At 44.9% G+C, this 26,736-nt stretch overlaps 1 protein-coding gene across 1 annotated transcript in view; it reads left to right on the top strand.

Moving 5' to 3' along the window:
- CLTC (clathrin heavy chain) overlaps positions 1–26,736 on the top strand; it is a 987,367-nt gene that overhangs the window by 294,197 nt on the left and 666,434 nt on the right. The window contains exon 7 of the mRNA XM_078679837.1: positions 23,141–23,338. Within this exon, the coding sequence (XP_078535963.1) occupies positions 23,141–23,338 (198 nt within the window). The remainder of the gene's footprint in view (positions 1–23,140; positions 23,339–26,736) is intronic.

Genomic DNA, 26,736 nt, shown 5'->3' with positions numbered 1-26,736 from the left:
ACCCCAACGTTCTCACACAACACCCTACCCCAGAGAGCTTCGTGGTCCAAGCCTCCACTTCCCATGGCATATTCACTATTTCTCCCTGGGATAAGGAATCCAAGAGGCTTGATACCTTGGGGAAGATGTTTTCTTCCACCAACCTGGAGCAATGGTCCGTGAACACTATTTGCCTTTTGGGCCGCTACTCCCACGCTCTGTGGGATATGATTGCACAGGTGCTGCCGACGGTGTAGTGGAGACCTGGGCCGTCATCTCCCAAGCTGTTGCTGACTGGAGAGATGCAGCCAAGTTCACCATCCGATGTGGACTGGATACTACCGGTGAGCTCGGCAGAGCGATTTAAGACTGTGGCCTTACAGCACCACGCCTGTCTGAGGACAAATAGCTTTTCTGGGGGTGTCCAAGCATCTCTTATGGACATACACTTTGATGGCTCCCGTCTCTTGGAAGAAGAATCCGATTCATTGGTGGAGCTCATTAAGTACAGCAGGGCTACAGTGAGGCCCTTTGGCCTTTCTATGCCCCCTGGCCACCCCCAAACCGTTTTGCTCATTTTGTGGCCAGGGAAGGGGCTTTAAGCAGTGTCTATACCTAACCAGCCACTGCGGTGCACAAGCTTCCAAGCCTGAGTTTGGCAGAGGATGTGGTAACCCACGGACTACATCGGTCGGGGAGCCAGAGGTCGTGCCTTTGCACCACCCCAGCATCCGCAACCTACAAACACTTATTCTGCTCCCTTACCATCAAGGGCACCCAGTGGGAGGCCATGTATGCCATCACCTGCCCTACTTGCTGTCTATAACATCAAACCTATGACTGCAGGTTGTTTAAAATTCCCCTACACCTATGCCAACTGCTTGTTACGGGCTGATGGAGGACCATCTTTCTTTGCTCCGCCAGGAAGTGACGTCTCTCTTGGCCAAGGGAGCCATTGAGGGGTTGTTGACGCAAGATGTAGGTCGTAGTTTATATTCCTGTTACTTTCTGGTGCCCAAGAAAGACTGAGGTCTTCTCTCTATCGAAAGCCTGCATCTCTCAATTTCTTCAAAATGCTCACATTCACTCAAGTCTTGTCTGCCCTGCACCCGGTAGACTGGATGGCAGCATTGAACTTGCAGGACTTGTACATCCACATACCCATCCTGCCTGCCCACAGGTGTTACCTGTGATTCACGTTGGGCCACAAGCACTTTCAGTTCGCTGTTCTCCTCTTTGGCAGTACCAGCACCCCACGGGTATTCACCAAGGTGATGGTGGTGGTTGCAGCGCATATGTGGAGATCAGGGACCTAGGCTGTTGTCTCCTTCCTCCAGACTACAACAGACATCCTGCATTTGTTGAGGTTCACTATCAAAGTGCCAAAGTCACACCTGACTGCCTCTCAGACGCTCCCTTTCATCAAAGCTGTTCTGGACTTGGTGCAATTTCGGGTCTATCCTCTCATACGGCCAGTCGGGATATTCAGGTTGTGAAACAAGTGTTTCAGCCTCTGTCCTGGATTACAGTGAGACTGACTGAGGCTGCTGAGCCTCATGGCCTCCTCCTGGTGACACTTTCCCGTTGGCATATGTGGACTCTGCATTGGGACCTGAAGTTACAGTGGGTGCAGTATAATCTTTCTTGCAGTACCCTCCGAAATTTGGGTGATGTTCAAGATCTGCAGTGGTGGTTAACAAACTGCGATTGGGTCAGCGGCAGACTCCTCTCCCTTCCCCAGCCAAATTAGACATTGGTGACCGAAGTGTCACTCCTAGGATGATGCAGCCATCTGGGATAGATGGCGATCAGTCCTCTTTCCTCTGGCAGAATCTGGATCCCACCTCAATCTTCCGGCGCCTTGGGCGATTCGGATGGCATTAAAAGCCTTTCTCTCTTGTATCATGGCAAGGCTAGTGCAGGTGTTCATGGACCATACCACTGCCATGTGATACTGCAACAAACAGGGTGGGGTTGTGGGCCCTCTGTCAAGAGTCCCTGCGTCTCCGGATTTGGCTGGAACGTCAGAGCATTTCCCTGGTGGTTCAACATCTGATGGGCTCTCTAAGCTTTAGGGCGGACAAACTCAGCTGAAGATGCCTAGCGTGTCACAAATGGAGTCTCCATCTGGAGATGATGCACAGTCTCTCTCCGCAGTGGGTAAAGCCTTTGTTCGTTCTCGTTGGAGGCAAACCGATCTAACCATGTCAGCAGCTCTGCGTGCAGGACTTTCCAAGGTGGCACTCTCTGAGAATGTTTAGCCTCAAATAAAGCTTGGACCTCCTGTATTCCTTTCCTGGCTCAAATCATCCTTGCGGCTCCCGACTGGGCTTGTATAGTTTGGTATCCTGAGCTTTTAAACATGGCTATTAGTCCTCTATTCAGGCTATACCTTTGGAAGGATCTTCTGTCGCAGCAGCAGGGGAGGGGGTCGCCATCTAAACTTGTCAGCGCTCCACCTCCTTGCGCAGAATGAGCAGCAACAGTTAACAGCTTTCAACATTCTGCCTAAAGTCTATACTGTTTCTTTGCAGCCAGGCATTCCTCCACGAACGGTATACGCCTGCCGTTGGGTTAAGTTTATGGCATGGTGTGCAAAAAAACGAAAAAAAAAACCTTTCTTCTCCCTTTTCACAGGTTCCTCTCTTTAGTCTTTCCCTTGCCCAGCAGGACTCTGCTCTGGGCACCTTAAAGTGTTATCTTTCTGCTATCCCAGCCTTTTTGCAGTTTCCATACCAGCCATCTCTCTTCAAATCCGTATTAGAAATAGCTTCTTGAAAGGTTTGCAACATTTGTTGCCTCCTTCTCCCTTGCACAACTGTCCTATTGGGCTCCTTACCTTCATGATGGCCTTTCTGGTCAGATGTTATTGCCTGCCACCAGGGAGTCCGTGAGCTTCAGGCTTTGTCATCCAAGCCTCCATACCTGAACATTTACCAAGACAAGCTGGTTCTACAAACTAGAGCTACCTTTCTATCGCAAGTCGTCACTCCCTTTCATGTAGGCCAACCAATCACTCTGCCTACCTTTTACGCTCTGCCTCGTCTCTCTAGAGAAGAGAAACAATTTCACTGATTGGACCCAAAAAGAGTGTTGCTGTTCTATCTTGACTGCACAAAAGAGTTCAGTGTGGATGACTAACTCTTCATGGGGTATGTCGGAGCGAAGAAGGGAAAGGTTTTACAGAACCAGACCATCTCCCATTGGATCGGACCTTACATTAAATTCTGCTACGGATTGGCCAAGTAGCAACATCTTGAGGGTTTGTGTGCTCATTCCACCAAAGCCAGGGCTGCAATGACTGCGTTGGCAAGCAGAGTCCTAGTCCTAGATATCTGCCAGGCAGCAACGTAGACTTCCTTGCACTCGTTCACAAAACACTGGACAGTTTGGTCCGTTGTGATGGGCTCTGTGCCCATTCGGTGTTGAGGGGAGGTGTTACCTGGTTATCTATTCCAAGGTAAGTAATCTGTGGCTAGAAGGCTCAATCAGACGGACAAGTTACTTGCCTTCTGTAACGCCTTATCTGGTAAACTATCTAGCTGCAGATTCCTTATTGAAAAACCCACCCTCAACACATCAAATGGATTTCTAGGGGCAGGGCTTTCCTTATTTAGGGCCCTGTTTTTTTACACCAGGGGTCCGTGTTCTTTGTGGCTCCTGGTGTGGTAAGTGGTGAAAAGAAACTGACGTCAGTGTGCTGGGGTGGTGCCTATATAAGCACCGCACACGTCACATCTGGCTCCGCCGATGACAAGCGGACCCGAACACCATCCCCCCCTGCCCCCCCCCCCCCCCCCCAAAAAAAATCTGCATCCAGTCTGACGCCTGGGGATAATTCTAAGGTGAGAAATCTGCAGCTAGATAGTCTCTACCAGATACGGTGTTACCAAAGGTAAGTAGCTTTTCCATTCTCGGGAGACTAGATAACTTGCATGAAAACTAAAAGAGAGACACTAAAGGAGGTTGGTCTCAAACAGAAGCGAGAGTATTAAAGAAGATATAAACCATATGACTGTTTTTTTCGCCCCAGAGGGTTCAAGCCCCTCAATGGTCACACTATAACAGCAACACCAGAGGAGCCCATAAAAACTTTGTTAGCCTTTCAGTGGTTGAGGCCAGCAACAATCTGAAGACAGATGGAAATCCCTGCCATACCATGACTTTCTCTTTCCCTTCTTTCTGTTAGTAGCTCTGCTGGGGAAATCCTAGTCAAAAGAAAGTAGTCTTGCAACAGAAATATGGAGTGAAGGAGGTTCCCAATAACCAAAAAGTAAAGGAGATCTATTCCTGTTACTTTCTGGTTTTAATAAAGGGTCCTAAAGAAGAATCCAGACCTATTTGTGATCTCAGAATAACGAACAAATATATAAAAAAAAATCAGGATGCTTGCATTACACCAGATTTTCCATCTTATATCAGTGGTACTGGATGTTTGCAATAGGCCTTCAGGAAGGACGCTTACTTCCACATCCCTATAATGAAGCATTGGAAATTCCTACACTTGTTGTGGGTTCCCACCCCTTCAATGCAAAATCCTACCATTCGACCTGAAGTGAGCTTCTTGAACATTCAAAAAATGTATGGCTGTTATTGCGACAAGTCTGAGGATGGAAAATCTCTTCACCTACTCTTAGACGATTGGTTAATAATTGCTGTATCATTACAGGATACTTTAAAGTGCTTTCAAATCTGTCTGAACACACTATCCTGATTGTGTCTGAATCATCCTCTAAGTCGATGACCCAACTGGTGCAAAGCATACACTATCTCAGTGTAGTCTTGGAGACTCAAGTTGCAAAATTGTATCCTTCGGAGGTCAGACTATTATCTATCCATCTGAAGTGTATATCTTTTACGAACTCCTAATCTAATGGCATGGCAGATATCATCCCTCTGAGGAACAATGTTGTCTTGTATTTTTCTTGTTTCTTATGCCAAACTTCATATGAGCCCCCTAGTACTAGTATCAACTTCCTATAAGACCAGTGAAAGTAGTTCTCAAGCATCTAAATCAAGAAGTTGGCTTTATTAAGGTCTGCAATTCAATCATTTTGATAGTGGAGCCAGTCAAAAAATGTACTGAAAGGAATCTCATTCCAACAGGACCTTCAAGTTTCAATTGTAGTGACAGATGCCTTGCTTCAGGAATGAGTATCTCACATGCATCACCTAAATGGGATCACCTGGGAGAAGGCCTATCATATCAACCTAATTGTACGGAACTGGGTTATAAGTTGAGGGGGTGAAAGCACCCTTCAAATAATGAAAAAAACCTTGTCAGGGCGAACCGTAACCATCACTAAACAACGTTTGCTTAACTCTTTGGTTGCTTGTCAAAAATGCAGTCCAGATTAACGGGGAGGCAATGTGTAAAATATTTATGCCACACTGAAACAGTAATGCAGTGAAAAGACGACACAAGAAATCCCAACCCGATCTAAATGTGCCCTAAAGTAACTGTAACTTGCGCTTCCGCAATGCACAGTTTTCGTATCGATAATTTAATTGCAAATGTTGCAGTGATGTTAGCAATGATGTCATAGAAGATGTTATAAGTGATCTAAGATATGGAGTAATTAGCAGTGCATGGTGAGGGCGCAAGTTACAGTTAACGGAGATAACTAGAACTGGTGAATTTCCTTGGTTTTGTACGTTTAATATGTAAAATTCCCACAAATTCTCACCTAAATATAGCGTTACTTTAACCTTAGTGTTTTTCAGTAAATTTCTAGGATTTTTTTTTTTAATGAAAGTAATATTTTACAATATGTAATGCCAATACCCTGCCATGCACAACCTTCAGGCGTGCGCAGCAGTGGGTTTGCCGCAGGGCCGACCTTTGACCTGCATACAACGTCCAGCATGCATCCAACTCCGCGCTGCGCACGGCTGTTGGCTGCACACAGCGAGGGTTACTTTGAAGGGCCTGGCCTGTTGCCAACCTCCCTACAGGAAGCCAACCCCATGCTGCCCATGACCTTGGCCGAAGTCCTGGCATGTGGCCAGGCCCTCCATCCAAACCGATTAGTGCAACTCTGCCTCCCAGTCTCCTCCCCAAGCCTCTTTGGGCCCCAGAGACCCCATCTGTGAGACTTTTTTTTAAAGAGGTGGGAGAGTGCGTGGCCCCCTTCCTGAACCATAAGGGGCCCGGGGACTGTAACACCCAGGGCCTTTAGGGGGAGGAGGTGCATAAAAAGCATAATAAGCTAGTAGTGGTCCTGGCATCGACATCCCCTAATGCCATTTCCTAAATATAGGGGAGAAGTGCACACAACCCCCCTCCCATAGCCTTAATAGCCCCTGGGGATCCAATCCCCGGGTCAGAATTCCTTAGAAATGGGAAGGGGGACGTGCAGCCCCTAAACCTTAATAGATCTTGGGGACCGGTGCATAATGGTACAGAAAGGGGGGACCTCATCCCCTGGGCATGTCATAAAGGGGAGCAGGCACCCCTACCATGCCTATTTGGACCTCATCTCCAGTGTCCATCATAAACTGAGGAGTGGGCAGCTCCCTACTCGTTCCTCCATGGTCCCCAGGACCCCATCCCCGGAGCCATAGGTGAGTTGCCTGGTGCCCACTAGGGCGCCCATAAACCAATAGTTGGAGGCTGCGGGGAAGCCCTGGGCCCCCAGCTGGCTCCTCACATACTGCTGGAACAGGCATTGCTCCTGCTGGAGGGAGCACTTTCAGATTCCTTGCCTGCAAGAGCGCGAGCTAGAGCCACAAGTCTTTGCCTATCCGGTGGGAGCATTTAAAAAATTTCCTGCCAAGTGAGCAGTATGACTTCCCTGCCTGCGCTCCTGCAGGCAGGGAAGGTATGTTTGCTCCAACCTGGTGGGAGATTTTAACCCCCCTCCCCCTCCCCCCCCAGTCGGGAGCAAAACATTTTCCATGCTTGTGCGGACAGAGAAACTACTGTCCTCTGGGTGGGGTCCCCGGGCCTTAAGAGGCTCAGTGATGGGCGCCCATCCTTAACTTGTTTAGCCCTGGGGGAATGGGGCCCCGGGGGATGAGGAGTCACTCGGCCCCCTCTCCTTTATTTAGATATAAGCCCTGCAGGATGGGGTCGCCAGGATCTCAGAGCGTTGGGAAACAGGGCCCTTAAACCGTGCTGAAAGCACTAATGTCAACCTGGGAGCATGGGGGGAGTGCTTATGTGTTTGACAGAAAGTATTGGACCTGTTCCTGAGACTTTGGGAGTCATCCTGTAATCCTTGGTGCGAAGAATCGAGAACTGGAGGGGTGCATTATTTATTGCATTGGACCTCTGCCCTGTTAGAAGCACAGAAGAGAGCTCGCAACTCTTCAGAGTGCATTTTATAAATCTGAGGCATACACATTTAGGGAAAGTCCAGTAAACTCATGTCTAGCAATACAGTTGGTACACTTGAACAGTCAGTCCATCGCCTCTAATTGCAATTTAGAATAGAGTTCCCCCAACTCTGATCTAGTGACTAAACCTGAAATGGCATAAGTTTCTTCAACCTCCTATGTGAAAATATCTAACCGCCTGTATTGTGGACCAAGGTGAAGAAGTTGCTGACCATAACCTACAATTCCTACAGATACAATAAGTGACTTTAATGCACTTTACCATGCCTGCTCTTCGTGCTGCCCATGGAACCTCTAGTTGAACGGTTTACAACACATATGCAGGTTCTCTCCTGATCTACATCTGTGACCTACAGCAGTCATGTGTCTGTGTGATCCTGAAACAAAGTTTGGATTACTAGGCCCCTCTTATGTTTTCACTCATTGGCAGCGAAAATGGCATCGCTCCTGAAAGTTGTATGAGCCTTTAAAAAGTTGCTGTACCGATTGCTCACCGTTTTCTTCTTTTCCAAATTGATGTAATTGTGACACACTTTCCTGTGGTAAATTGATATTTTGGTCTTATTTTTGCTATTTTCCACTAAGCTTGTGGTAGACTTGACTATTTATGGAAGGAGGTGTTGACACCGCTTCAAGAAATAACGTGTATATTTTACAGTTTACAGAATCTGAACTAAATTTGCCAGTTTAAAGGGTCTTTTACCATGTTATAGTTTTTGATGAGCTCTTCAGGACCTTAAGGGTACTTAGGGAATCGTTGCCCCAAGATTATGGACACACCGATTTGTGTGTGAAACTGTGATATTGTGCCACTGCATATATGCCACTCTTCGCTCTAAAAACAACCGGCTCCCCATTCAACACTGGATCTCTGACCTTAAAGCTCTCAACTGCTATGTCCACCTCATAACTCCGTTAAACCACTCTGAATAAGCAATGATCAGAACCTCAGCCTTTATCCCCACATAAAAAAATTTGGTCAAAGGCGCTCTCTTCTCTTTACACCACCTCAAGAAAATTAAACCCTTCATTCCTGCTGATGACTTTAAATTAGTTGTTCAATCACTAGTACTTTCTTAGATTGGACTATGGTAATGCCATTCTCTCAAACACCAAAAGTCCACCTAGCCCCAATCAAATCAGTCCTCAACCTCGCGGCTAGGCTTATTTCGGATTGTAAGCGATTTGATCACATCTGCCCCATCCTTAAAGATCTCAGATTGCTTCCCATCGAAGGCAGATCCACCTACAAGAATGCTTGCATTACGCCTAAAGACGTGCATCATAATACCCCATTGTAGCTCTCAGACAAACTCCACGAAGCGGACTGCTCTAGAGAAATAAGGAGCACAAATACTCTCTTGCTAGTACCTCCCTTGGTAAACAAGAAATCTACCCAGTTAGGCTCTTTCTCCGGAAATGCGCCTACTATCTGGAACTCACTCCCCAAAGATCTACGTTGCAACGTCTCCCACCTCCGCTTCAAAAAAGATCTGAAGCTGCACCTTCTCAACAAATACTGGGGTCCTTAATCCTTCCAACCAACAGGGTTTTACAACCTGCCCATGACGGTGCCATGTTCTCATCACATTATACCGGACTTACTAATCCCCACGTCTCATTCTCACATACACTTTCACCCTCCCCCTACTAGTTGTCTTATAATCTCTGCCTATTCCTACATGCTATTTCCCTCTCCCTTCCCCCTTCTCAGTTTCCCCTTACCTCTTTACTCCCACCCCAACCCCCCACCCCCAAAATCCCTGACCACTCACGTGAGATCAACTATCCAATTCTGGTTATGGACCAATTGTACTCCTTATTTTCTTGTAAAGCACTGTGATATCTTTGATATATATCTCTCTATCTCTCTATCTCAGTGCATGGACACCCCCGTTGGAGGTAGCTGAGCTCGTCATAAGTCTAAAAACAATATATATATATTTTTTTTATTTTGCGCCTTATGCAGTGCTCAGCTACCTCCAACGGGGGTGTCCCTGCACTAGGACAGTCTGCAGTTGCAGGTATCACTATGTGGTTAAGAGTTGGTAAACAGCCAGGTATTCTAGTTGCGTCAGAAAATGGATTCAGATTCTGCCATACGCAGGGATAGCGGTAGGCTGTTCCAAGTTTTGGCAGTAATTACTGTGAAAGCTCTGCCCCCCCCATCCTGGAGCGACGAAACCGGGGACTCCTCATGAGGCGAAGGTGGTTCAATCTGAGTGAGCGGTTGGACTGAACATGCTTAAGTCGAGCTCTGAGATAGGCTGTACCCTGACCCTGCATAGCTCTAAATGCCAAAACCAGTGATTTAAACTGAATGTGTCTAATCACTGGAAGCCAGTGAAGCTTCTTTAAGTGTGGTGAGATCGAGTGGGGATATGGAATGTTCTAGATCAGCCATTCCACAGCATTCTGAACAATCTGCAGGCGTTTGATCAGGTAGGTTGGCGCCCCAGCGTACAGACTGTTAGCATAGTCCAGATGTGAGATGATCAGCGCATGAATAATAGTCCAGCGAGATTCCAGAGTGAGAAAAGGGAGAATTTTGCAGATCATGTGTAAATCACCAAAACACACAGAGGAGACCAGATTGATTTGAGATTTGCAGGACAATTCATTGTCAAATCGAAATCCGAGATTCCTGGCTGAGTCCACCAGAACTGGAGGGGGATTAAACTCAGATGGCCACCACAGTAGTGGCAGAGGTATTTTTTTTTAAATTAAAAAACACCTTGGTTTTATTGGAGTAGACCCTAAGCGTGTTTAGTGTCATCCAAGTGGCGATGTTACACAGACAACGCCTGGAGTTCGAGTACAGAGCGCTAGTAATTAAAGTCACTTGCAGTTCATCCCGGAGCTGTCTCGCGCTTTTGTCCTTACCTGGAGAAAGACTGGTTGATGTGTGTTGCCAGCTTGCAGGTGCTGGCTTTAGCGAGACGCCCTCTCGTTCTGGACATAGTGTTCTCTGGAACAGCAGAACATCTGCAGCTAACCACTCTCCCCAGCACTGCAGAGCAAAATGCAACTGTTAATTTCCGTTGCAGAAGGTCTGTAAAGCCTTGCAGGTGTTGAAGAAAAAAAAAAATCAAACCGTAGAATTATACAAAGCTGCTGCGTGTGAAGTCCATATATATGATTTAATAGTGGAGTGCCATGGGTATGAGGTGCCAGTTCTTAAGGAGGATTACAAATGTTTTATTCTTTTTTATAAATTAAAAAATAAAGTTGAACCAGCCATTCTCAAAAGGCACACATTTCAGCCACTATTGTACTCCTCATGGCCATCAACCAACAGCAAAGCAGAAACTCTCTAATTAGTGAAGAGGCGGTCAATTACGGCTTTAATCTGAAAAACCTGGAAGGCTAGGTGAAACCTTCTGCACATGTAAATGTAATCATAACTTCACGGTCTTTTTGTTCATGATCTTAGAAATTCAGCAAGAACTCTGAAACGTAGGCTGCATTTCATAGGAATTCCTCTGGTAAGTAAATATTGAGCGAGTGACTAAACCTTGTCACCTATGTTATTCTGAAGCCGATCTTTTCTTTTTTTGTTTTCTGACTTTGGCATACTTTCATCAGCCTCCTGTTTATTAGTAGTTGAATCTCTAAACTTGTTGCAATGTGGAAAAGATTAACTGCTGCAGTTGCCAACTTATCTACTAAGTCATGTAGTACTCGATGACGCCTTCTGTATAAAGTAAGGAATGGAGAATCCTTTTTTCAGAAAGGACTGTTAAATTCAAACTTGAGTAATGCTAAAAGGGTTTTCCATTTAGTTTGATTGACATTAGAGAAATAATACAAATACTGTTCAAGAATCTAGTTCACCCGTTCATTCTGCTCATTAAACTGAGGGTGAAATCCAGAAGATAACACCTGCTCTGTTCCTAATCATTTGCACATAGTTCTTCATAAATGTGACATTTATTGGGTGCCTCAATCAGAAATAATTTTACGAGGCAGCCCATGCAGTAGTAGGCAACTTAAACAATGGACTAAAATGAGCCATTTTAGTGTTTATAGTAACTAATTACTGTACAACCTTCTGAGAACAATTGCTACATAAACAAAACAAGCGCTCACGCGACAGCAGGGGGAAGGGGAGGGGTGTCCTGCGCTATTCACTTGCGTGACCGTGCGACCATATGGCACCGCGCGCTCCCGCAAGTGAATATCCTCACGTGCACGCGTTGCCATTGAAGGCAATGGAAAGCGTGCACGTGTTTGGTTGAAAAGCCAAAGCGATCCCAAAAGGTCTTTTTGCCTTTGCAGCGCATGCACGCTGCGAAGGCGAGACCTAAAAAAGGCTTCCTAAACAGCTGAGCAAGTTGTGCGCTACTTAGATGTGAATAATAGCACCACTATTGGGGTTTTAGATTGCTTTATGTTGCTTGCCTTCCAGGAAAGTTGATCTTGAGGTTTTGTTTCGATGAATTTCTCACTGCGTTGCTTTTGTTTTATCAAAAAGAAACCAAGCTCTTCCACTATGCAAACACTCCTGTTCAGTGTGAGCATAAGCACCTTTTTTGCATAATGTTCCTATATTGGATGTCTGCAAGGTTGTAAGACTAAGGTTTGTATGTACTTTTGTTCTAGCTTTTACTGCTTTGATTCTGAATGTAGGCCTGACAAGCGGATGAATCTGACATCTCATCTGTTTAGGTAGTATCCTTAAATTACCCAGTAACACCTTTTTCTGTGACTTTTCTACAATTTAATGTGTCAAGGGCAAAAATTCAACTAAAAGCTTCCTATTCTTGTTGAGCTCTTTGAGCCCACAGTATCCTACTTCCATAGATATCAGTCTGATGATCTTGGCACCCTATTTTTCAGAGCACCTTTTATAGTTACTTTTTTAGTTTTAGTTTGAACAAATATTAACTATTTGGAATCTGAAATTATTATTTTTTTAGAAGGGGGTTTCTAATGTCTGGGCTGGTGGGCAGGAATTATTTTAAAATCAAGAATCCCCCCAAAAATTATTCGCTCGAGAAATATTTTGAATAACTTAATGTTAGAGTGTGGAGGTAGTCACCGGCCACCTGTAGGGCAGAGTCCTCAAAACATTTATGTTGCCCAGTCAGGCGTAATAGGAAGAGGAATGACGGTATTCAGGGGCACATTACGGAGCAATAGCGATAATTATCGCTATTGCTTGGTTAGAGACAAAAATTTACCGCTGAGCTGCGGCGATTTTTATAGCATATAAACTTGGTATTACCATGGTTTATCGCAAATGCGATAAAAAACGGCCGCAAAGCATGAATATCACTGAAAAGTCAGCGATATTCATGCATTACCGAGCTAATGCTCTTAGCCATGTTATCCACCTCCCATTGGATAACATGGCTAAGAACTGCTCAGGGCAGGTGTTAGCTTTTGGAGATATTCGCGCTTAGCGCGAATATCTCCAAAAGTTAGTAATAGGAGATAGCGATGTTAGCGGCTGTTTCCAGTCGCTAACATCTTGGCACGCCCACTTTGCATGTCATTAGTGATAAATATCACTGACATGCAGAGTGGGGCCCAAGATGGTCTCTATCTCCTACTAGCTGTCGCTAACTGGTGTTAGCGACAGCTAGGTAATAGGGAGATAATTTTAACTCCGCTTTCTTGGCTTATAAAGCCAACAAAGCGGAGATAAACCCCCTTGATAATATGCCCCTCAATTCTTAACATTAAAGTCAACCCTAACTGCTGTGTTATGTTCTGCATCCTGAGTTTGCGCTTCTCCAGATCAAGAACTCTTAAAAAGTAGCTACTTGTATGGATGGCATGTGAATCCTACACTTTGTGGTCTCCTTTGCCTGATGTAACATTTTCTGTATACTGATTTACACACTTATGATTCATTTTCTCTGTATGTGTTTGTGATGTATTTAGAAAATGTGGAAAGCTTTGCTTTACTAGCAGTGATTAATGGAGTGATTTTTAAATGTGGGCTGTAACATCTCTCCTGATTACCACAATGACATATGTGTTGGCAGATCGTGTCTGTGTGCACATTGTCCAAAAAGTGACATAATATTTTGCAGTGCTAGTTGATGAAATTAAAGGTGTTTCACATAAAGACCAGCTGAGTTTTATTATCTTCTTTGTTGATGGCGATGGAAATGTTCAGGAGAATGCACCAGGGTGATACCATATGGAGAAGTTAGATGCCTGCAGCCTCGCTGCAGAAAGTGTTGAAGCAAATCAGAAAGCTGGACTTAACTGCAAAATGTGTTGCATAGTGCTACGATAGAGCATGCGTTAAGAGTGACTGTTTTCAGATGTGAGCTGTAGATTGCATGCTTTTCATACTCTTGCCATCTAGTGTTGGGTCCGGATGTTTGCAAGTTGTTTTTCTTCGAAGAAGTCTGTCCAGTCACAAGGTAGGTGATTCCTCCTTTCGCGCATGGGCATCAACTCCATTGTTAGATTGTTCTTTCCGCCATCTGGTTCAGACGTGAATTGCTGCACTCCGGTTCAACACCGTTTCTCGGGTTCCCCTTGGTGCGCAATCCACTTACCCTCGACAGTATTGTTTTCAATAGCGTATTTCCCTTCTCCGCTTATCGTATTTAATACAAAACTATTCTATCGGGAAACTCATGGAAGGCCGTCTGGCCTACCCACATCAGTCCTCCTCTCAGTCGATTGAACGGACTCCATTCAAATTCTGCCCTTGGTGCCACGCCAAGTTGCCGCGCACTGACTCGCACGAAGTGTGCAACCTGTCCTCCTCTCTGGAGCACAACGAACAAGACTGCGACGCGTGTAAATCTATCCGCTCGAAGAAAAAGCTCAGCGACCGTCTGGCTTGACGTTGCAAGATGCATAGTCAGAACACCGGCTCCATTCCGGACCTCTTCGGAGAAGATTCCGAACAAGAAACCGGCTATGCCATAGGTGGCGAGGATGAACAAGAGGACCCTGTCTCCGTCTCAGAGTCTGGATCTGGTGTGGACGAAGATATTCCGCAAGATCTTCAGATCATGAGTACCGATTCTCCCTTGCACTAAAGTCCAACTCAGCCGAAGAAAAAGGCTCAGGTTCCACCTCTGCTTTCGGGCCATGGACTGCACCGAGAACATGTTTCGAATGCTCCGCCTTCGGGCTCGGCACCGAAGCATATGTCAAAGCCTTCCGGGTCTAGTCGTCCACACTCTGGCACCGAGCTGAAACCTTCAGGGTCGAAGATAAAACCTGTCTCGGGCCCTCCTCCTTCGACGCCGAAATAGTCTTTGGAACTGAAATCCTCTGCCCCCAAGATATCAGCATCGAAAACTTCAACGCCAAAACATGAAGATGCTCCGATACCATCGAAGGAGCCCTGTTTCGAAGTTCCGCCTCCAAAACCGGACCCCAAACAAAAGGAACTGTACATCAATCCAAAAATTGGACATATTGCGACCAAATTGCCACTCAAACGCAAATCTGACTCCGAGGAAGCCTATCACATTTCTTTAAAGAAGAAGCCTATGGGTACTAACCCTTCTCCTCCTCCATCGCCTCCTTCCCCGGAAACACAACGCTTGTTAATTCACCACCATACACACCTGATGATCAGGATGATGGGGATTGGGACAATGATCCTGCACCTACAGACTCCTGGAAGGATTACAACACAGATTCTCCCACAGGTAAAAATCCTGATCTTTATCCTACGAAACCTTCTCCACCAGATGACAACGTAGGGTATATAGAACTATTAAGCAGAGAATCTCTAGAAGAGGATTTCCCTTTTGAAACATTTAGCAGTTCCCAAAGATCCACTCGCACACTCCCCTTGCTCAAAGGTATGCTAAGACATGTGGATCACATATTTAAGGATCCTGTTGTGGCACGTATTCTCACCCCCAGGATAGATAAAAAGTATAGATTTGCACCATCAAATCCAGTTTACAACAAGGGTCAGTTACCCTTAGATTTCTTAGTAGTTTCTAATGCCCGTAAGTGGGCCAATTCTCAAAATTCAGGAGATGCTCCACCTCCAGACAAAGAGTCTAAGTTGATAGATGGCCCTGGGAAAAGAGTAGCCTCCCGATCTACAAATTTCTGGTGCATTTTTAACGCGCAAGCCCTTTTAGCCAGGTACGATAGGGCGCATTGGGATGAACTGGAGCAATTGCTCCAATTCCTGCCTGATGAGCACAAGTCCAAAGCTCAGGACCTGGTGCGAGAAGGAAAGCTCATCTCTAACAATTCCATTAGGTGCGTGTTAGATGCGCTGACGCTGCGGCTAGAGCTGTCAACACCAGCGTGCTACTAAGAAGGCATGCATAGTTAAGAACTTCTGGGTTTAAACCAGAGGTTCAAGCTTCTATTATTAACACGCCGTTTGACAAACACCTCTTTGGTCCTGTTGTAGATACGTCCTTAGAAAAGATGAAAAAGGACATAGATGTGGCAAAATCTATGGGAACCCTACAGTCCCCTTCTGGCCCGGGTTCCTTTTGGCGCTCCTATCATGAAGGGTCCAGGAATACCTCCTCAGGCACTGCCTCTACACCATAGAAGAGCAACAATCGGCCCTCTGCTTCCAAGTATTTCTACAGAAGGGGCTACAGAGGCAACAATGGCAGAGGTAGAAGTTCCAACACGCACCTCTCCCTCCAATACCAAACCGTGACTTGCCTACACTTCTCCTCCACCCCCCACCGTCCAAAACCATTTAACACCGCTTGTGGGGCGTCTTTCACATTTCTTCCTGTCTGGCAATCAATAACTACAGACAAATGGGTGATAGGTATTAACAGTTCTGGTTATTGCCTGAAGCTTACCAACAACCCTCCAAACAACCCTCCAAACAACCCTCCAAACAACCCTCCAAACATTCCTCCACGTTCACAAAAAAGTCACAATTTTTACCTCCTCAAATAAGAGGTTTGATCTCTCCTTTTGAAGGTAGCCAAAGTACCACTACAATATCAGGGATACTCGCTGTACTTGCTCATACGCAAAAAGGGTGGTTCTCTCATACCTATTTTAGACCTCAGAGAATTAAACCTTTACATACAAGCAGACCACTTTCACATGGTAACGCTTCAACAAGTGCTCCCACTATTACAACTGGACGACTTTGTCTACTCTAGACTTAAATAACACATATTTTCACATTCTAGTATATCCTGCTCATTGCATATTTCTCAGATTTGTGGTTAGGGGGGGTAGTATTACCATTTCAAGGTACTCCCATTTGGAGTCACCACTGCTCCCAGAGTCTTTACGAAATGCCTGGCGGTAGTCGCTGCTCACCTACGAAGACAACACACTCATGTCTTGCCGTACTTGGACTGGCTCATCAAAGCCAGTACCCAAAGTGTCTCCAGCACACTCAAATAACACTGCAGTTACTTCACCAACTGGGGTTCACAGTCAATGTGCTGAAATCGCATCTTCAACCTTCCAACACTCAAAACTATATAGGAGTCACTTTAGTCACTCAAAAAGCACTGGCTTCCCCAACGCAGCCAGAATTCGCAATATTCTGGCTCTGATTTTTCAGTTTCAGCCCACTCACTCTCTACCAGCTTGAGTCTATGTGCAGCTGCTGGGAATGATGGCCTCTTACATCATGATTGTTCCCCATGCCGGCTTAACATGCGTCCCCTCAAGGAATGCTTAGCAAGTCAGTGGAACCAGTCGCAGGGCCTCTTAACCGATCTAGTGTTGGTAAAGGACGGTTCTCATCTCTCTCTGCAGTGGTTGAACCCACACAATTTGTCAAAGGACGGCCCTTCATAGACCCTGTTCCACAGACAATACTAACAGCAGACGCGTTGCTCACTGGTTGGGGAGCTCATCTCCAGAAACCCACAATTCAAGGTTTGTGGAGTCTAAAGCAAATAGCTCCACATAAATCATCTAGAGTAGCTAGCAGTGTTTCTAGTGCTCACAAACTTTCAAATTCCCCTTGTAGGCAAAGCTGTCCCAGTTTGCACAGACAACATGGCTGCTATGTATTATATACAGAAACGGGGGGGGGGGGTAGACCTAGCTCAAGACATTTGGAAAGTGGCCATACACCACACAATCCATCTCCTAGCAGAACACATCCAGGAGTAAACAATCAGATTGTCAACTCTCTCAGCAGACCGAGGCAGCAAGTCCACGAGTGGCATCTTCACCCTCAAGCTCTACTCCCATACTTTCAAAGTTGCGGGGTTTCCTCAAATAGATCTTTTTGCCACACACAAACACTCCAAACTTCGCCTCGTTATCCACACCCGCTCTCCAAAGGCAATGCACTAAGGATGAACTGGTCCGGGATATTTTCCTATGCTTTTTCGCCTCTCCCTCTCATTCAGTCAATGGTTCGTAAATTCAGGCAAATATCCCTCAAACTGATTTTAGTAGCTCCCCCATGGGCCTGTCAACCTTGGTTCACGACCCTGATGGAGCTATCAGTTGTTCCACATCAAAAGCTGCACTCCCATCCAATCTCCTTACACAGAGCCATGGAGAAATCAAACACCCAGATCCCAAAGAACTAAACCTAGCCATCTGGCTTCTGAAGTCCTAGAGTTTGTTTATCTGAATCTTCCACCAGACTGTACGAACATTATCAGAGAGGCCATAACACCTACTACAAAAGCTTGTTACACAGTATGGAAGCTTTTTGTTATTTATTGTAATATCAATCCTCTTGATGCTTCCATACAAAATATCATGTTATTTGTTACACTTCCAGCGGTCAGAATTAGCTTACACTCTTATCCGTTTACATCTCGCTGCGTATCTGCAAAACAGGCAACACTTATCTCTCTTTAGAATACCAGTTATCAAAGCTTTTATGGAAGGACTAAGGAGTTATACCACCAAGACTTCTACCTGCCCCAGTTTGGAATCTTAACATAGTCCTCACACGATTAATGGGCCTACGTTTTGAACCCATGCATAAATGTGAACTGCAATTTCTCTGGTGGAAAATCGCTTTCCTCATTACAATCACTTCACTGAAGAGAGTGGGTGAGCTACAGGCACTAACCATAAAGGAACCTTTTTCCAGCTTCACAAGGACAGTGGTTATTCGTACCAACTCGAAATTTCTACCTAAAGTAGTTTCTGCCTTTCACACCAATCAAGCATTTGAGTTACCAGTGTTCTTTTCTCAATCAGATTCAGTTGCAGAGCCAGTTTTACACACTTTAGATGTCAGAAGAGCCCTCTTATACTAAATAGAAAGAACATTTCATTATTCTGTAAGACCGAACAACTTTTTGTTGCTTTTGCTCCACCTCACAAGGGCAATCCTATTTCCAAATCAGGTATTGCCAGGTGGATTGTTAAATGTATTCAAACTTGTTATGCAAAAGCAAAAAGAACTTTATCAATACCCCCTAGAGCGCATTCCAATCGCAAAAACTGAGCTACTATGGCTTTCTTAGGAAACATTCCCATAGTTGACATTTGTAAGGCTGCAACATGGTCTACACCACACACATTCACCAAGCACTATTGAGTAGATGTGTTAGCAAGACACCAAGCTAATGTAGGCCAGGCAGTACTTGGACCACTCTTTATTTATTTTTTCCATTTGTATGGCGCTCAGCTACCCAACAAGGGTTTCCCGGCGCCTACGACATTACTTAGATTGAAGGAATATGCTGAGTAGTATTTTAGCTTAGTTGTTTTTGGAAAAGCCAAGTTTTTACCAGTTTCCGGAAATGGACGTAGTTTTCCACTTTCCGGATATGTGGGGGGAGTGAATTCCATAGAATAGGCCCTCTGACAGAGAACGATCTCCCGCCAGTTCTTTGTAATTTGAATCTGGGAACAGCGAAGTTTGCTGCAGTTTGGGAGCGGAGGTTTCTTGTTGGCTGGTAGGGGGATGCCAAGGCTTGTATATAGGTGGGTGCCGTTTTGGCTTTGATTTTGAACATGTAGCTCAGGGTTTTGAAACTGATCCGATGTTCTACCCTGAGCCAATGTAGAGCATTCAGATGTTTTGATACTCTTTCTGACTTTGGTATCCTACATAGGAGTCGTACAGCAGAATTTTGTATCATTTGGAGTCGCTTGATTACTGCTAGATTTGAGCTTAGGTAGAGGATGTTTCCGTAGTCAATGCGCGATGTAATTAGTGCGTTTACTACGGTTTATTGGGTGTCGGGGGGCAGCATCCAAATGATTTTCTTCAACCATTTTATTATGATGAAGCATAGGCCAGCGACTTTGTTTGCCTGCTGATTCATAGAGTGTTGTCAATAATGACACCCAGATTTCTTACCTGAGTAGCTGGAGGTGGAAGATTACCTAGCTCAGGTGGCCAATGGAGGGGGCTCCAAAGCTCCTTATTCTTTCCCAGTAGGAGGACCTCCGTTTTATCCCCATTTAGTTTCAACTGGTTGATGGTCATCCAGTTGAAAATTTTATGGAGGCCATTTTTGAGTAGAGAAGGGGCTGAGGATTTAGACTCTGATAATGAAAAGATGATTTGAGTCATCTGCGTAGGACCTCAGTCAGGCCTGCGCAGTCCGCCAGGTCTGCCAATGGTCTGATATACAGATTAAAAAACAATGGGCTCGGGATGGAGCCCTGTGGGACTCCATGTGGAGCGGGAAACGAGTCTGAACATGCAATACTGGATTTGATCTGGAAGGTTCTTTTGGTGAGAAAGGACCTGATCCACTGTAGGGCATCACTGCGAATGCCCTTTTTCTCTAGAGTTGCCAGAAGAATATCGTGTGATATGGTATCAAACGCCGCACTCAAATCTAAGAGAATGAGTGCGACCGTTTGACCCTCATCCAGCAGTTGGCGCATTTTTTCCGTTACACTCAGCAAGGTGGACTCCGTGGAGTATCCTGCTCGAAAGCCTGATTGCGATGGGTGGAGGAGATTATTTCCCTCTGTAAAGGTGGTGAGAGCGGAATGGATATGTCTTTCCAAGAGTTTGGAGAAAGCGGGGAGTAAGGATATTGGTCGGTAGTTAGAAAGGACCGTGGGGTCAGCTAATGGTTTTTTCAATAATGGGGTTACCATTGCGTGCTTCCAACTTGGCGGGACTGTGGAAGCTTGGAGTGACGCATTTAGCATGTCTGCTATCGTGTTCAGAGGGGAGGTGTCCAGTTGTTTTAAGATGCATACAGGTAGAGGGTCGCAAGGGGAGCCTGATGTGATGGACTTCAGGGATATTTTTAGAGAGTCCATAGTTATGGGGGGCCATTTCTCAAGGGAGTTCACTATCCCCGGTGGCCTCTGGATGTCCTGCTGTGGGCAGTTAACAGGGGGCCTGGCAGTAATGTTGAGAATGATGTTTTCAATTTTATCATTGAAGAATGTTGCAAGGTCGTGACATTTTTTTTGTTAAAGGGCGGGTGGTAGCCGTTGTTTGAGCGCCTGCTAAGTCCTTCACTGTATTGAATAGAGTTTTTGCTTTGTTTGTGGCGTTGTTGATGGAATTTGCCACGTACAGGGCCCGAGCTTTGATACAGGAGGAATGATATGCATTTCTTGCTTTGTTGTATGTTTTCTTATCTTCATGGTTGTAATCTTTACGCCATTTCCTTTCTAATGCTTTACATTTACTTTTTTCAATTTTGAGAAATTCATTAAACCAGGGGGCGGGAGGACGATGGAAGTTTCTTTTTTCCTCCGTTAGAGGAAGGCATTGGTTTACTGCCGTTTCTAACCACTGGTTGGTAGCTATAGCTAGATTTTCCACATTGTGGTCATAGGGAGGGGTGCTGGTTGTTAGCGCTTGGTTTAGTTTGTTGACGTCGAGTGATTTCCAATTTCTCATGGTACGAGCAGGCCAAGAGGTCTTTTCAGAGGCGAATGTTCTATTCAGGCTGAAGCTGATAAGATAGTGGTCTGACCAGCATATAGGACTGGTTAGAATCCATTTTAGATTTGGGGTGTTTGTGAAAATGGGGTCTAAAAGGTGACCTGCCTTATGTGTGGGACCAGAGTTGAGGAGTGATAGGTTTAGGGCAGTAAGGTCGTCTATTAGATTACAGCATGCCACGTTTGTTTGGTCCTCAAGATGCAAATTAAGGTCGCCTAGAAGTGTAAAATTTTTGTAATCTAGCAGAAATGGGGCAATTTGGTTTGCTAGGGTGGCTGACCAGGAATTTGCATTCCCAGGAGGTCTATATATTAAGAGTCCAGAAAAAGTAAAGTTGGGATTGAGGATAATTTGAAAAGAGGCGGCTTCACAGTTCGGGATATTAACTGGAAGCATATTGCAAGTCAGTTCTTTACGGAATATAATAGCGATGCCTCCGCCCACTTGGCCTTGTCTATCCTGCCTTATGATGGCATAGTTGGCTGGGAGAGCAGTTGCTACATCTGGGCCAGAACTATCGTGTAGCCAGGTTTCTGTGAGGAAGAGAGCACTGGGTGCTTCTTCAAGTAGAAGGGTGAGGATATCAAGTTTGTGCTGTGGCAAGGATCTGCAGTTAACACTCAGAAAGGAGTAGCTGCAACAGGTGCGTCTTGGGCGTCTAGAATGGGTTTGGGATAGGGGTTCTGGGTCTTTATATGGTTGGATATTTGTGAGATGAACATTGCAATTCACGCAGTGTGTATCACCCAGTGGAGAGAGCACTATGCAATCGCGGTGTGTTACAGGGCGTAAGGCTTTTAGTTGCATAGAGCTCATACCTGACAGGTGGTTTAAGTGAAGATCCTGACCCCTGCCCCGTGCCCCATCCTGTCCCGGAAGGGCCCAGACAGGCATGTCTTTGGCTTGCCTTCGGCGCGGCAGAGGCGCGTCATATGGAGTGACTCGTTTTGTAGAGGACGGGCTCTTGTTCAGCTCCGCCTCTACCACTCAGTTTACCCAATCAAAGACCTGTCCCAGCCTGAAGCCGGAACAAGGTACCGCCCTGCACCCTCCCCACAAACAAGCCTAGCGCTTGCGGAGGACCGGGGCTACAGGGGACACAGTTTGTTATCAAAAGGTACTTGGGAAGTGAGTAATTCACAATTAATATCACACAGTGCTGTTTTTAAAATCAACTCGGCGCAGTGCGAATAAAAAGTGTTCCGCTAGAACAGGTGATCAGTTTCCAGCGTTGCTCGGTGAGGGAGCAGAGTTTTTAAAATTAGGAAGGCAGTGTCACTTTTTATCAGTCACTTTCAAACAACTGCAACAGCTACAGGTTAGCCCCCGCTTTGGGAGAATACTGCTGTATAGTGTATGCAAAGCATGTGATCTACAGCTCACATGCCTCGAGCGGATAAGGTTACCTACCCAGTAAGCATCTGTTCTTGGCATGTAGAGCTGTAGACTCACATGCGCCCACCTGCCTCCCTGGGTACCTATACTTGTGGCAGTTCTCTTACTTTATATACATATGCAAGGACATCTCTATTCTACTCTTACTAACTCAATTCTCACCCTCTGCGGGAAAACCATCTAGCAATTTAGTTGATGTCCATGTGCACTATCACCGAAAGGAGGAGTCACCTGCCTCATGACTGGAAAGACTTCTTTGAAGAAAAAAACAACTTTCAAACATCCGGACCCAACACTAGATGGCAGGAGTATGCAAAGCATGCAAATCTAGAGCTCTACTTACCAAGAACAGATGCTTAATGGGTAAGGAACATTATCCATAGTCTGCCCTTGTGGGGAAACAAGAGACATTTACAAAAAATATATATTTGTAGGCATTAACATTGTCCAACAGATTGCTTTAACACCAGCCTCCTTCTGTGTTTCATTAAATTTTTCAATTGTTTATTTTTCATTGAAGTACTACCTATTTACCCACTATAGTTTTTGTTACTCTTTAAATCCTGGAAATGTTAAAGTTGTTCTTAGCACTGCATCAAAAAAGTAACCAGAGAGACATTTAAGCACAGTCAGTGTTTTACATTTCAGGTGCTGTCTGTCTGTGTTGAAGAAGAGAATATCATCCCATACATCACAAATGTTCTACAGAACCCCGACCTGGCTTTGCGCATGGCTGTACGCAACAACCTTGCAGGGGCAGAGGAGCTTTTTGCCAGAAAATTCAATGCTCTGTTTGCCCAGGGAAACTATTCTGAAGCAGCTAAAGTGGCTGCAAATGCACCAAAGGTATTTGTTTTTTAATTCTTATGTGGTGATGTGCTGGTAGTGTTGATGTGCTATCATTGTGTATCGAAGTGTCCAGAATGATTGTGACCCGATCTTGTGGCATGAAACTGTGTAATTTTTTTATTTTTTTAATATTCCTATGTAATAGTGAATTTACTATGTGTATATATAGAACTCTAACCACTAGTATATGTAGTAGACCTTTGTACATACTACCATTCCAATGCATTTTTAGAGTTAATATCTCTTCCTTGAGTGACTTTACAACTTGTACATTTGCAATTTTTCTCTGTTTATATGTCTTCCTTGAGTGACTTTACAACTTGTACATTTGGATTTTTTTCTGTTGGTATCTCTTATGTAACTCATGTAATCCAAAGTCCTTATGTAACACAACTGTTTTTTTTGTAAAGCGCTCCAACACCTTTGGGTAATGTTAGTGCTATATAAAATTGCATTAAATAAAAATTGATGCAGCCGGCGTGCGTGGTGCAAAGGTAGAATCGGTGCTGGAGAACTGCAATGTTAGCACGGTTGTAGTTAGTTCTTAGGAGCTGCTATACCCTTTCACAAATTCCATCCGCAGAATGTGCAATTTCAAATAGACTAGAGGTGTCCTTGCCTACTGTCAGAGGCAACCCTCAAAGTCTTTTTGAGCAACTGGCTCATCCATTTTGTGACTCGGCCATGTCTGTCTCCAAGTGCAAGGGTGGTGGTTTGGACCAGGCAACCAACAGATGCTACATACCTGCTCCTCCTACTCTATCAAGCCACTTTAGTTTCCCATCCAACTGACATTCAAGGCTGGCAAAGGGCTTGATTCCTTTTTCTCTTTCTAGCTGGTGCATGATAACTTCTGAACAGTGGATTACACTCACTTTCTTGACTACTACTGCCAGCATTCCACAATTTGTTTTTTTTTGCCAGATGTCAGCAGAACATGTCCATAGTCTCTCCAAGGAAGTAGAGATGTTACTTGCCAAGGGTATGATCGAGGCGAAACCTGAGGCAGGAAGAGGTATGGAGCACTGTTCTATATGCTTTATGTCCTCAAGAAGGCTGGGCCACTGAAGTAGATCTTGGTCCTCAGACTCTGGAGTACTTTCCCCAGGAAAAACAAATTCAGAATGATGATGCTGGTTTTAAGAACTGTTGGCCTGCACCCTGAAGAGTGGATCGTGTCCTTGGACTTGCAGAACATGTACTTTGAGTTGTTGATCCCCCAGTACCTCCACTTAGTAGTTAAGTCAGAAGATATTGAATTAATTTCCTGCCATTCAGCCTTTGCCCTTTGCGTGTTATTGAAGATCATATTTTTGGTGGCATCTGGTCTTCACAGGTCAGGGACCCACACATTCCTGTACCTTAACAATCCGCTCTTGAAGATGAGCTTTCCTCAGCAAGTCTTGGACCACAAAGACTACTGTCTTGTTGCTGTTCCCCCTGGGGTTTTCGGCCAGTGACCCCAAATCCCATCTTCAGCCTGTGCAGAGGATTCCCTTCATAGGAGCCATCCTGAACATTGTGGTATCAAAGGCTTTTCTGTCTCCGCAAACAGAATGGGAAATGTAAGCTTTATTCCAGATGTTTTAGGACCAGGGCATTGTTTCCAAAACTTGGATTTCTTAAGCTCTTAGCCTCATGCATCTCACTGGCGACTCATGCCCTTTGGCAGATGCGGGATCTTCAGTGCAACCTCCACTTTGTGAGGCAAGCACTGTAGTGCCTTTTGAACATCAACTGTTTCTCCAGTATTGGATCTTTCATAGATTCAAATGCTTGTATCATCCCAGTCGTCGTAGTGGGAGTCCCATGGGGGAGGAAGGGCGGGAGTGTGGGAGGGAGGGAGAGTATGTGTGTGTACAGATAGCTATATATATATATATATATATATATATATATATATATATATATATATATATATATATATATATATATATATATATATATATATATTCTCTCCACGAGTACCGGATAAGTCGGAATTGCTGTCAGCGGGCGGTCCGAGCACGGGTACCGGAAATCCCCAAACACGCTTTTCAAAGTCAGCTTCGTTCTCAAGACAGACTGCTCGGACACCTCTCTCGTGCAATAACAAATAGAGATTTATTGGCAACAACAACGCGTTTCGGCGGTTAGGCCTTGATCACGCTAACTGTCTCATCAAACAAATGCCATTTAAATCCACATATCTAGACATAGGACTACTGTACAGATCACATAGCAATGTCAGTAATAGTGTCGGCCATTTTGACACGTTGTTAGAAGCAAGGCAAAACCAATGGTTCCATCAAAGTTAATGTCCATTTTACATGATTAGTCCTCGGTTATCACAGGGAAGCGTGACAATTTGAAAAATAGACAAATTCAGAGTTCCGCCCAAGTGGGCAAACGGTAACTACATTGAGATATCAAATGTCCATATTGCATGATAGGTACTTGATTTAATATTGCTGCAGTTCCTTTTGGCCCTGAGAAGTTCCCCATAGGGGATACTTTGGACAAGTTTGTGGGGGTGTGAGCTATCTGCTCTCAGGATGGTTTTGCCGGCTGTTTTCTTACGGTGTAGTCTGGTTTCTATATTGTGACCCTTGATGTTGATGGCAATGTCAAGAAACTCAATTTCCTTTCTGCTAAAATTAGCAGTGAAAACCAAATTCAGTTCGTTGGCCAGACAATGTTTATTTTTCTTGAAGCATTCAACAATTGAAACACACAGGATATTCGTGATATAATCCCCTTGGGCGAGTTTGATTAGATTTGATTTGATATCTCAACGTGGTTACTTTTTGCCCACTTGATTTGATTCTGTTTGACTCTGCCTGCTTACGTACTTTTAGGCATGGCAACTTGAACTGCAATGTACTCCTGTGTAAATCAAATACCTATCATGCAATATGGACATTTGATATCTCAGACCTGCACAGACACTTAAGTGAGAATTTAAAGACAGATAATGCAGCCTATATCCACAGGCTACACTGTCCAGTACTTCAACTAGAAATTCCACCAAAAATCCACAAACAGCACAGCCTGTCCAGATTTCTCCACATAGAAAAACTTGCTTTTACCAGCAAAACCCTCTGGAATGATAGAGAGGAAGGAGTGGACAGACCAGCCCCATAGGCTGCCATTATGTGGCTCAGAACAGGATACTGTGCCTTTAAGAGAACTTTCCAGAACTCTCTCAGTATCCCAGAATGCACAGCAGGTCCCTTTTACTTTCAGTTCTTTTTTCCGGCTCCTGCAAGCAGAAACCTGGAGCATTGAGCTCTCCCTTTTCAAGGGTTTATTTGGTGATTTTTCACTTTTTCAAGGATTTGAGTGCTTGTATTGAAGTAATTTGGTGTTTTCTTCCTTGTGTGTGTCTTGGTGCACTCTTTTATTTGTCAAAATGC

Source organism: Lissotriton helveticus, chromosome 3_1 (assembly GCF_964261635.1).
Source record: "Lissotriton helveticus chromosome 3_1, aLisHel1.1, whole genome shotgun sequence".
Classification (NCBI taxonomy): Eukaryota; Metazoa; Chordata; class Amphibia; order Caudata; family Salamandridae; genus Lissotriton; species Lissotriton helveticus.
Note: the sequence above shows the minus strand (reverse complement) of the source record. Positions and strands in the feature narration are given on the sequence as shown.